The 13,322-nt window shown below is 41.1% G+C and overlaps 1 protein-coding gene across 4 annotated transcripts in view; it reads left to right on the forward strand.

Moving 5' to 3' along the window:
* The window catches only part of LOC121541947 (RE1-silencing transcription factor), a 16,612-nt gene extending 6,627 nt beyond the window's left edge, over positions 1 to 9,985 (forward strand). For 2 of the 4 annotated variants that reach the window (XM_045207548.1, XM_041851353.1), the window contains 3 exons: positions 3,616 to 4,529; positions 4,628 to 4,711; positions 5,066 to 9,985. In XM_045207548.1, coding sequence (XP_045063483.1) covers positions 3,632 to 4,529; positions 4,628 to 4,711; positions 5,066 to 7,113 — 3,030 coding nt within the window. In that variant the 5' untranslated portion in view covers positions 3,616 to 3,631 and the 3' untranslated portion in view covers positions 7,114 to 9,985. Of the gene's footprint in view, positions 1 to 1,576; positions 2,343 to 3,615; positions 4,530 to 4,627; positions 4,712 to 5,065 lie in introns of those variants that run through there. The other 2 variants (XM_041851367.2, XM_041851360.1) reach the window with 2 other exon arrangements.
* The last annotated feature ends 3,337 nt before the right edge of the window (positions 9,986 to 13,322 follow it).

Genomic DNA, 13,322 nt, shown 5'->3' on the forward strand with positions numbered 1-13,322 from the left:
GCACACTCTTGGCATTCTCTCAACCAGCCTCATGAGGTAGTCCCCTGGAATGCATTTCAATTAACAGGTGTGCCTTCTTAAAAGTTCATTTGTGGAATTTCTTTCCTTCTTAACGCGTTTGAGCCAATCAGTTGTGTTGTGACAAGGTAGGGGGGGTATACAGAAGATAGCCCTATTTAGTAAAATACCAAGTCCATATTATGGCAAGAACAGCTCAAATAAGCAAAGAGAAACGACAGTCCATCATTACTTTAAGACATGAAGGTCAGTCAATACGGAACATTTCAAGAACTTTGAAAGTTTCTTCAAGTGCAGTCGCAAAAACTATCAAGCGCTATGATGAAACAGGCTCTCATGAGGACCGCCACAGGAATGGAAGACCCAGATTTACTTCTGCTGCAGAGGATAAGTTCATTAGAGTTACCAGCCTCAGAAATTGCAGCCCAAATAAATGCTTCACAGAGTTCAAGTCACAGACACATCTCAACATCAACGGTTCAGAGGGGACGGTGTGAATCAGGCCTTCATGGTCGATTTGCTGCAAAGAAACCGCTACTAAAGGACACCAATGAGAAGAAGAGACTTGCTTGGGCCAAGAAACACGAGCAACGGACATTAGACCGATGGAAATATGTCCTTTCATCTGGAGTCGAAATTGGAGATTTTTGGTTCCAACCGCCGTGTCTTTGTGAGACGCGATGTGGGTGAACGGATGATCTCTGCATGTGTAGTTCCCACCGAAATGAATGGAGGAGGAGGTGTTATGGTGTGGGGGTGCTTTGCTGGTGACACTGTCTGTGATTTATTTAGAATTCAAGGCACACTTAACCAGCATGTCTACCACAGCATTCTGCAGCGATGCACTCACTAACTGTAAGTCGCTCTGGATAAGAGCGTCTGCTAAATGACTCAAATGTAAATGTAATATGCCATCCCATCTGGTTTGGTCTTAGTAGGACTATCATTTGTTTTTCAACAGGACAATAACCCAACACAACTCCAGGCGGTGTAAGGGCTATTTTACCAAGAAGGAGAGTGATAGAGTGCTGCATCAGATGACCTGGCCTCCACAATCCCCCGACCTCAACCCAATTCAAATCAAATCAAATCAAATTGTATTGGCCACATGCGCCAAATACAACAGGTGCAGACATTACAGTGAAATGCTTACTTACAGCCCTTAACCAACAGTGCATTTATTTTAAATAAAAAAGTAGAATAAAACAACAAAAAAGTGTTGAGAAAAAAAGAGCAGAAGTAAAATAAAATAACAGTAGGGAGGCTATATATACAGGGGGGTACCGGTGCAGAGTCAATGTGCGGGGGCACCTGCTAGTTGAGGTAGTTGAAGTAATATGTACAATTGAGATGGTTTGTAATGAGTTGGATGGCAGAGTGAAGGAAAAGCAGCCTCCTTCAAGACTGTTGGAAAAGCATTCCAGGTGAAGCTGGTTGAGAGAATGCCAAGAGTGTGCAAAGCTGTCATTAAGGCAAAGGGTGGCTATTTGAAGAATCTCAAATATAAAATATATTTTGATTTGTTTAGAAAATAGTAAAAATAAAGAAAAACCCTTGAATGAGTAGGTGTGTCCAAACTTTTGACCGGTAGTATATATATATATACAGAGGAATACATTTTTTGCCGAAAACTTTTCTAAATGAAAATAAGTCAACTAATAATGCATAATAATAATAACCCGATTGCTAGATTGTATGACCATTTGGAACGTTGGTATTTGGAAAGAAGAAGCCCGGGGCAGAAACAGGAGCTCGCGCTGACGTCAGCCATCCCTGCAAACAGACGAAGCCAGCCTGTGTAGGAATGTTTGGAAACTTCTTCCGTCAATAGTTTGTGTACTAGTTCTTCGATAATATTGACCGAATACCGACAAGGAGTGGATACAGATATACGGTGAGTTGTGTGTAATTTAGGAATTAACAGATTTGTTGTCTATTGTTTGAATTTGTGAAACAAACTAACTTTGACGAACATTTTTGAAAATGGAGGCTGTGTGGAGGTTGCTGAAAGAGGGAGGCGCTGTCCAGGGCTGATTTCAGCACGAAGATCAGGACCATGGCTAACATACGCTGTTCTAAACTTTCGTAGTGTTTGCACGCCAAACTTTATTTATGATATATATATATATATATATATATTTTTTTTAATAAAACTAATAACACACTATCTCTACATTTTTTCAAGATTTTACAAGTTAACGACCTTGTTTTGTTCGGAGTTTGCTCTTCCGTAAAACAAGTTTTCCGAGTGAAGTTTTGAGGGCCTTGCTGGACAGCGACATTCTCTGCAAGCTTGCATGGCGATATGTGGAATACTATTGTTGGTAAAAGTTAGTTTTAACTACAATCGATCCATTTGTCAACGAAGTGAAATAATTGTCTTGTCTTTACTGTAGCTTTTTTTGTTGCAACTTTCCGCTTTTTATTGTTGAGGTCTAGTTCTTGTTTACAACTATACATAGACAATAACTCAGTCAAATACATGTTATTTTGCAAGTGATTATTTCCATACCAGCAATGTTACAAAGTATGTCTACACACTTTTGCTCATAGTTAGAAAGTAAAGACAAAAAAAAGGTGTAAGTGTTTGGTCATTATTACCATTTAGGTCAATGCTAGCTATATATTTTGTTTAGCATTGAGATCATACAACCCATTTCGTAATTGTGTTTTTCTATTTCCACCTCTTTCTTATTTTCTCTGCATACTAGTTAGAATGTAGGGCAGGCTACTGTAGTTTTTGGGCGCTGTCGACCAAGTTGGTGGTGCTGTTTCAAAATGGCCGAACACACATTTCTGTGCATGCAAACACAGGCCTAGGAGACTATGGGGTTTCACAAGGCACTGTGTCATAGTAAAATACATGAAGCAGGCCCACAATTAAGTTATGAAACATACATTTTGAAGTGGTGGGATATTCTTGGTAGTATTCTGTTAAACATTTAAATATATATTTATGGGAAATAACTCTTGTTTTTGTTTTCTTAACTGATTACATTTTAAGAATGAAATAGTCTGGATAAATATCCTTTCTTACAAATGTAAGAATACATACAACATTGTCATCTGTTATAGTCACATACTGGTACATCACATCTATATGCACAGCAGACCGCATGAAGACATGAAGAAATCCAGATAAGGAATCAATGACGTGATGAAATTGTATAGGTTTATCATACTTTCCTTTTATCTATTTTGACACTTGGATTGATTACATTAGTTTTTTTCTTTCTTGTGTCCACCATTCCTGGATTATTATAAAAACATCCTGCGCTTTCCGACCATGATATAAATACCAAATGACTAATTCAGAGAAGGAACAGTGACATTACCTTACATGGAATGTCCCTGGTTGGTAGTTGCTTGGAAAACTTTTAAGCCATATAATTTTGATGACGTGGGACCGAGTGGCCTATGTGATAAACATGTTCAAAAGATTGATGAAGGCCAGAATTAAAGGCCTGTTAAAACTCATACTCTCTGTGACTACAACATTTTTAGTTCTGAAATGAAAACAAACGTAATTTAACATATCTTATTTGAAGTTGTTTGAGCAATGATCATGATCTCTGGTTCTGCTCTCCTCCCCCACAGCCACAGCCCTCCCAGCATGGCTTCTCAGACGGTGTATCCAATGGGCTTGGTCATGTACTCCACCTCAGCTGGCATGCCCATGGTGGAGGATGCCCAGGGGTTGGCTGAGCTTCCACACAATGAGCTGCCGGCCCCGCAGCTGGTCATGCTCGCCAACGTAGCCTGTGAAAATCCAACAGAAGGGAAGGAGATGATGGAGCTTCAAACCGTCGGCAGTTACTCCGATAGTGAAGACGAGAACATCATCAGGTACAGTTACGATAGCCATGAGAGAGAGATGTGTATTGTAGACTACCCAGAGTCTCCACAGGCTGGCATTGCCCAGGTTGAGGAGATTGATAATGATGAAGAGGAAGAAGGGATGGACCTGTCCAAACCCTCTGAACAGCGTCCTTCTAGCCCTCCCATCCCATTTACCCCTTCTACCCCTCTGGGCATGATCATGGAGTCAGCTAAGAAGAAGAAACCCTTCTTCTGTAAACCCTGCAACTACCAGGCCCAGCGCGAGGAGGAATTTGTAACCCACATCCAAATCCACAGCGCCAATAGGATGATCGTGGTGAAACGCGTGGAGGGGGATAAGGCACGGGCAAAAGAGACTTTGGCGGGACCAGTTCAAGAATCGGAGAGCGGTGATGGCGGGGCCAACAACAAAGGGGTGATCCGCTGTGAGCGCTGCGGCTACAACACCAACCGCTACGACCATTACATGGCTCACCTCAAGCACCACGAGAAGGAGGGTGACGACCAGAGGGTCTATAAATGCACCATCTGCACGTATACCACTGTCAGTCAGTACCACTGGAGGAAGCACCTCAGGAACCATTTCCCCAGTAAGCTCTTCACCTGCAACCAGTGCTGCTATTTCTCGGACCGTAAGAACAACTACGTGCAGCATATCCGCACCCACACAGGTTTGTCAAACATAACCTTTTCACTCCCAATTATGCACTTAATGGTCAACGTATGAGTGTTTTTAACAGTATAGCTAACTCTATTTTTCCTGCTGTAGGGGAGCGTCCTTTTCGATGTCCGTACTGTGAGTACTCAAGCTCCCAGAAGACCCATCTTACCAGGCATATGAGAACACACTCGGGTGAGTGTCTAACACAGGCTACATGACAAAAAAGACTGACGGTACATCTTTCTAGCATGTAGCAGAAATTAGACAAATATAATTATTGTGCATAGTCTCTGTTTTTATTTCCTCTCATAGTCAACTTCTTCTCCTTTGTTGCATTCGCTGGAGCAGATGGTTTTGGATGAGAACGGTAAAGTGGTTTGCGATACGTGCTGTGAGATGCTTAGTGTTCGACCTGTAATTGTTGCTTGTCTCTCCGTACTCTGGTCCATCTTCCCTGCATGAAATGTGAGCCAGTGTTCCCATTCAAGTTAACAGCAGTTAAAACGTCTGTAACCTGACCATTTTCCACATTGATTTTCTTGACAGGTGAAAGGCCTTTCAAATGTGACCGCTGCAACTACCTGGCTGCCAATCAGCATGAGGTGACACGCCATTCCAGACAGGTTCACAATGGACCCAAGCCCCTGTGCTGCCCCCACTGTCCATACAAGACGGCTGATCGCAGCAACTACAAAAAGCATGTGGAGCTCCACCTCAACCCGCGTCAGTTCCTTTGCCCTGTCTGCAAGTACGCCGCTTCCAAAAAGTGTAACCTGCAGTATCACATCAAATCTAGACACCCCGGCTGCCCACAGATCGCAATGGATGTGTCAAAGGTCAAGCTGCGTGTCAAGAAACCTGATTCTGATGAATTCACCGATGAGTACACCATGGTGAATGGAATCGCAAAGTTTGAGCTGTCTGCAATTGATGATGAGGAGGAGGACATGGAGGCGAGACCAGAGATCTCTGGAGCTGATAAACAATCAAGCCATGGCAATCTCTCGACCAAGAAGAGCAGCAATCCCAGCCCTCTTCAAGCTGCAGAAAGTGTAGCAACGGACAAGACCCACAAGAAATGTTACGTCTCCCCTGTCAAAGAGACACCTAAAAAGGCAAAGGACAAGGCAGAGAAAAAGGTAACACTGAAACGCAAGAGTACAGAGATGAGCAGTGAGAATACAAAGCAGAATGTTACCCCGAAGGAGACAGCAGCTGCAGTTCAAACCACAGGTAATAAAGTGAAGAGATGTCCCAAAAAACAGACGATAGGGAAAACAGGTGTTCAGGATAAGAGCAAAATAAAGGAAACTGTGGAAAGAGTTCAAAAGGTGAGTTTGGAAGAGGACGATGTTGAGAAGGAGAAATCAGTTAAGGAGGCGTTGGAGAAAGACATGCTGGAGAAGGAGAATAAGGAGGAAAACAAGAGGCTGGAGAAGGAGAAAAAAGAGCAGCAGGGAACACTGAAGAATGAGAGAGAAGGAAAAGAGAACAAAAATACAACAAAATCTAAGAGTCCTTCTAAAAAAATGGAGAAAGTGGTTGAAAAGACTGTTGAAAAAGCACCTCAGAGTCTGGAAGCACCAGTGGAAAAACAGGGAGAGAAGAGCAAGATGAAGCCACTAAAGAGAAAGGCTGCTGAGGCCTTGGACTTATCAATGAAGGAATCTCCTGAGGAGCCCTGCACCGACATTAAGGCCAAACGGTTAAAAGTCAAGGCTGCTCACAAGTCACAATCAAAAGCCAGTATCCCCCAAAGCATGACGACTGAGCCTTGCCCAGTGTCTGAGCAGGAGGCCTCAGCAAACCAGATTATGAACTCGCCCGTAGTGAAAAAGCTGAAAAACATCAACAAGAAAGAAGCAAGCCCTGGAGAGACTGAGGCTTCCAGTGAGAACAAGGAGTGTTCCATCATTGAGAACCCCATTAGCCCCCCTGAAAACAAAAAGTGTCCTGCCACAGAGCTTCAGCCAACAGTTGTACAGGGAGAGAAGCAGGCATCTGACCAGGAGACCGTCCCCGCAATGCATACATCTACTAGGCAGAGCTCTGCAGAACAACAGTCCAATAATGGGGGAAACAACCTTGCAAAGCAAAATGCATCCCCATCTCAGGACACAACTCCACAGGCTGAGCAGGCTAAGGTCGCCGACCAAGCAGAGGAAACTCCTACTCTTGAAGACGAGTCCCCATCTCCCATAGAAATGGACGGCTCTCCCGATTTCAGAAGGCCACAGGGAGAACCATCAACACCAACAACACCCTCCCTGGAGCTCCCTAGGCCAAGAGGAAAGCCTACTGAAACTGAAGAGGACGAGGGCATCCATAGCCATGACGGAGGAAGTGAGATCAGCGATAGCGCCTCGGAGGGCAGCGACGACTCGGGGCTCAACGGACTGGCCGCTGCCGCCAGCAAACTGGCCAATGACCCTGAAACTCCCACAGAAGAGATTCCGACTCCAACTGAACTCAAGAATCACATGTGTATTTTCTGTGACCGTACCTTCCCCTTGGAGGTGGAGTACCGTCGGCACCTGAATCGCCACCTGGTGAATGTGTACTATCTTGACAATGCATCCAAGCTGGGCCAGTGAGTGTCTGCAGAGTAGGGAGCTATGAATTATCCCATTTTGGTCAGGTTCCAGCAGTGTATTTTGTTTTACCCTTTCTCCCTGTTATAAAACATAGTTGTCTGTGTAAGCATGTTGACAGTACATATTCAGTTACCTTGCATTAGTGCTCACTAGTAAGTGCTGTATAAAATATAATATGGTATGCCTAAAACTCTCTTGACAGCCTTTTTAATACCAGCTTTAGGCAGACTAGTTAATTGGATTATTGGTGTCTGGGCTTTCACGTATTGGTTCCCAGACTGTTTGACTATTAATTCTTCAGTGCTTTTAATTTAAATCATAGAGAATATGTGAGTTGACACGTGTGAGGCCCAAAACGAATGTTCATGGTTTGGCATTTGGCTGAAACATCCATCAAAGAAAATATGGGATATTCATTTTGTTGCTTGTAAATCTCATAATACTTGTAAATCTCATATGGTTATGCAACTACCGGTATCTAAAATCGAATAGCATTGTATATATGTTACAAATAGCGATTGATATTCAAGAAATCGCGACACCTTGCCCTGTGGTTCACAAAGCAGTTGAGTTTCTATATTAGAAGAAGCCACCAAGAGATGAGTTGCACCTGTTTTTATAATCCATCAGTCCTGTTGAACAACAATAGTAAATCCATTATGAAAGGAAGTGGTAGACTTTTTCAATGAAAAACCAAAGAAACCCCCCAATTCCCGCAGGGAGATTATATTAGAAGGACTCAGGTGGTCCAGAGAATAATAGGGTTCTCCTATTGTGCGAGTCCACTCCAGTGAAGTGGTCTGTACCCTAAATGGGGAAGAGGGCTGCATGTTCAAAGTTGGGACAAGTGTGCGTTGTCCACTCCACCATTTAGGGAGCACTTGACAACTATGATTTTGTCTTTTTTATATTGATAACATCAATAGAGATTTTTTTAAACATTGTATAAATCAATTATCAATCTGTACAATGGACTAATTATAAAAAATATCTTAATTACAAGAAAACGTTATAGGTGTTAATTGCCATGACTTATGAGGACTCGTTCAGTCAAATTGATGAACTATGAAATGGGGTGAGGTTTCTTTGGGCTCATCCGGTACAAAAGTGGCGAGATGTGTATAGAATTGTTTCTTGCGTTAATGTTTGAAATATGTTGTTACTTTTTGTATATACAAATCATACAAAAAAACTCATACTACTCATTAATAAATGCACAACTTTGTGGGAGGTAGGGTGTTCCTAGTGTTAGCCTACTGGCCCTTTACATCTGTAGGCCTATAGAACTTTAAGATAAGGATAGAGATTTTCTGGATGGTATAAAACAGATACTATGTTGCTATCACTGACAGAGAATAGACTAGCTAACATTGAAAACAAGTTGTGAAATGAAAGTTTGTGAACACATCTGAAACTTTGCCATTATCAGTTTTGTATCTGAGTTCAGAAAAAGCCAAAGAAGATTTTTTACAGTTGTTGAGCGAAGATGCCGGTAGTTCTACATGTTCTTCTTTTTTACTCTTCAGTGCCTTCGACAATCATTATTTTATGTTTTTGCATATTAACAGTGTAGGTTTATAGTAATTGAGTCACCATTCTTTTTACACTGTAAGAGCTCTGATTTCAATTATATTGTTGTTACATCATGTCTATCTTTATAACCATTCCTTGAGGTTTAGTTGTAATTGTTTGATTACTATGAAGATCAAACCCATCAACTTGATTTTTGCTGTTTTTATTAACCCACTCATCTGTTTTACAGAATTGTGCCTCCAAAGCTTAGCCTGTTTGTGCCATCCGTGATATACTTCTTTCATATGCATTTAGTTTTCTGTTCTATTGAGGTGATTGTTAGACTGAGCTAATAAAAAATATGCCATGTGTACTCTTTTAGTAAATTCAGTGCAATATTATATTTTGGGTGTGATGCCAAAGTGAGAAGATAGAATTATAAAGACTTATGTCTTGAGATTCCTGACTATTGGAAGGAAAAGAATATACCAGGGTTCCCTGGGAAACTGGTCCAATTTAGCGGATGTGCTCTTGAACCAGTCTATAAATGCACTCTTAGCTAGACTGTTAGATTCCGTATCACTGTAAATGTACACCTTTTATCTCTGTTCACTTACTGTATTGTGCTTATTAGTAGATAAGAAAAGTTTATTTCAGTCTTTGAAACCATTTTGCATTCACATATTGTAATCATATGTAACGTAAAACTTCAATTAAATGCTGAGTCTCAAATTGCCAGCCGCCTGTCCCTTCTAAAAGCCGGGAATCGGCACACATTTCAGCAAATAAACACCCGTTTCAAATGAATCCCGGGTCTAACTGAACTGTTTACGATATTCCCATGGACATGTGCATTAAACTTTTTTTTTTTATTCTGTCATCGTTGCTAGCCATGTCGCCACCAAAAACAGAACACAACATTAAATGAATGGTGCTGAAGGGTGAAATTGGGGTGTGTGATAGGCAGCCTAGTCTTTTCAAGTCTGATCTGCGATGGATTTGTTATTATAATGTTTATTCTGGTCACAAACAGTGTGGTAGTCTTTTCAACATTTTATTGAGCAAAAGCTGTATGCATTAAGGAAATAGAAGCCTGGCTCAAATGGACACCTGTCTCTAATAAGCGCCGGTTGTGCTCAGTGATTAAAGCAAATAAATGAATTGAAAATACTTTTTCAATTCAATAATTGCCAACTAACTTTTATTAATACCTTCACCAAAGTGGGGAGTTTTTGGCCATTGTCCCCAATACTTTTTGAAAACAATTGGCCGTTTTAAAACCTTTTTGTTCAGTTTAAAACAAAGCATCCTGTACCATTTTCTGCTCTACACTTTTTAATAAAAGTTGGCCTACTATCCAGAGGTATTGTTGGTGTGTGATTCCTTTCCATTTCTTACATTTTCTGCAGTTACTGATATGTTTAATAATATATTACACTAAAGGTTCCCTGCCAGCTGTCTAAGTGTAATGAAAGCAATGTAAATGTAAGCACAAGTCTACACATCGATAAACAACGACAGCTGTTTATATGTAGGATATTTACAATCATTACATTTACAGACAATGTTACAAAACCCAGAGCTGAAAACCATCCACAAACTGAAATTACGGTATCACCATTAGACATCGTGTACAAAAAGCCTCTGACATGAAAACGCATGTTGTTTTTTATAATTAGCCTACATTACAAAGTACACATTTAAGAGTAACAATGTAAACCATTAACAACACAGCAGGTCAAGGTTTGAGCTGTTTGGGTTGTCCATTTCGAACCCCTGGTATTTAGGCTACCCTGTGGGGTTACCACCAGTTCTGTCCCCAACAGCCAACACCAATCTTCTTACCCACTAGGAAGCCCTGCTTGCTGAACTGTTCCAGTCTCTTGAGATCCTGTGGAGAGAGATCACTCTCCGTCTGCTTGGAGGCGCTCTGGAGCCTCTTGGACCTCCTGAACATGCAGTACCAAATGGGGTTGATGATGGGGAACTTCAGAAGGTTCAGCGTTGTACCTGTGGATAATACAGTATTACATTTTAAAGTCAATTGAAGAAGATCAACATTGTAGAGACTTCAGTTTCTGTAAACAAATGTAAGTATGAATTAAGCCCTCTATCAATGTGACTGTAAAAGTGGTTAGAATGTAAAGCTAATTCAAGACTAATGATTGCAGCAACAATACACAAAGAAGAGTGTTCCATAAATAATAATGTATTTTATAGTAACTGTGGATTACATTCAGGCTGGGCAGAGCTCCATTTTACCAGGCCATGGAGATATGGTTGCTTTGTGGATCACATCCGAGGCTCTGGATATGCAGTAGTCTGACTCCAGTAGAGTGTTAAACAGTGTGGATTTCCCGGTGTTGGCCGTTCCCACTAGATACACGTCTCCATTGTACTTCCACGATCTCTGAAGATTTGCGATGAGATTTTCTATTCCGTGTCCCGTTTTGGCACTAATGAGGTGGGTATCTTTGATATTATCACTGGAAATGCCTACATGAGCACAGTACTGGGAAAGTTGACATTTAATCCTTTGCAAGTAGTTTTCAAGTCCACTTTATTACCCAGAACCACTAACTTGTATGGGATGTCCAGGAGATCCATGATCAACAGTACCAAGGCTTTCTGACTTGATCCTGCGGACAATATCCCGATATTCCTCCTTGGACATCTTGACAATCAATGCCTTTTGGCGGTGTGTGAGCAAGTAACAATGATAGCAAATGGCTTTTTTCAATTCGTTCTCCTCCAGCAAAAGTTTATACTTCTCACTTGGTAGATAGCATGCCACATCAGGTGCAGTAAATGACTGCGCCACATCCATTGCAACAGATGTCAATGGCAGGTTCCTCCATATCTGCCGTACCATAGATTTTCTGCTGTCCTTCAGATTTCTTTTTCTTCTTCTTGCTTGTTTCCTTTGAGAGGGAAGTCTACATCACGAAACTCGATGAGAGAATCAGGGCTCACCGTCGCCACTTTGGTCCCATCTTTCAATGACCGCAGCTGTTGCTCCAGAGTCCTCTGCTGCTTCTCAGAGCCTGACCTCGGCGGCAACCTCTTGTCTTCTTTGGAAATCATGGGGACAGCATTCACATGGAGCTGACAATGAAGTTGGTCCTTGTGAGTATCTTCTTGCTCTATGTAGTCCAGGAAAACAAATTCCTCCTCCTTTTCTGGCTCTATGGCGGTGTATGTCCCTTGAATTTTGACATTTTTATCCAGCTCTTGAGTTTCACCCCTGGTCTTCATTGTGTCATCCACAGTGGTGTAAAGTACTTAAGTAAAAATGCTTGCAAGTACTACTTAAGTAGCTTTTTGGGTATCTGTACTTTACTATTTATATTTTTGACTACTTTTACTTCACTACATTCCTAAAGAAAATGATGTACTTTTTACTCCATACATTTTCCCTAACACCCATTTTGAATAGTTAGCAGGACAGGAAGATTCTCTAATTCATTAAGAGAACATCCCTGGTGATCCCTACTGCCTCTGATCTGGCGGACTCACTAAACACATGCTTCGTTTGCATATGATGTCTGAGTGTTGGAGCATGCCCCTGGCTATCCGTAAATTAAAAAAACAAGAAAATGGTGCCGCTTGGTTTGCTTTATATGAGGAATTTGAAAAGATTTGTACTTTTACTTTTACTTTTGATACTTATGTATATTTTAGCAATTACATTTACTTTTGATACTTAAGTATATGTAAAACCAAATACCTTTAGACTTTTACTCAAGTAGTATTTTACTGGGTGACTTTCACTTTTACTTGAGTCATTTTCTATGAAGGTATCGTTACTTTTACTCAAGTATGACAATTGGGTACTTTTTCCACCACTGGTCATCCAATACAAAAGGGAGTTCATGATCACTGGTCATCCAATACAAAAGGGAGTTCATGATGGAAAAGGTTTCCTTCAAACACAGACATATAGTGCCTTCATAGAGGTGATGAGATCCATTTGGTCCTATGCTTTACAGATAGACATGGAATTGATAGATGTCAAGAACATTTACATTTAACAATTTCACGCAACAATTTATACATCTTTACAAACTAATACAATTGAATCATACATCATACAATGATAACATAACCTTGAATAAAAACACGAGTTGTTGCTTCTTTGGTGGAGTTTAACGGCGGTTGGCAGTCATTACCGCCCCTAACTGAACTATCATAGATTTGTATAACTAAACCAAGATAGACCACAGACTATTGTTTCCAGAACAAGCAAGGAGGTGGGCAGAACCAAGCACGAGATAGTGAGATTCTATTGGCGCGTTCTAGCATCATCTGCATATTTCTGTTAGGGAACGCCTACTCTCTGAAGTGCGCGTGTGCAATAACTAAATTCGCCTTTGCATTCCTTCAAAACAACGCGATTTTTAGAAACTTTTGCAATGGGTAAAGTCTACAAAACTTAGTCCACTCTGTTCATAACAGATTCTGGTTTTGGCAACAGAAAAATGTATTGAGATCAAATGTTTCATCGATGAGAACATTTGCAGAATGTTGGCCAAAGTCCATCTCGTTCCATCTTCTCCCACTGCCGGCCATTGGGCTTCCTCTCACTTCACATTTATACATCCGGCGAAATATCTTATTGTTCTATCTGTGAAAGTATAATATAAATCCATTACACATGTGAGTTGCTGCAACAAAAATCAATTTATATCCTGACGGAA

This window comes from Coregonus clupeaformis, chromosome 3 (genome assembly GCF_020615455.1).
Source record: "Coregonus clupeaformis isolate EN_2021a chromosome 3, ASM2061545v1, whole genome shotgun sequence".
Lineage (NCBI taxonomy): Eukaryota > Metazoa > Chordata > Actinopteri > Salmoniformes > Salmonidae > Coregonus > Coregonus clupeaformis.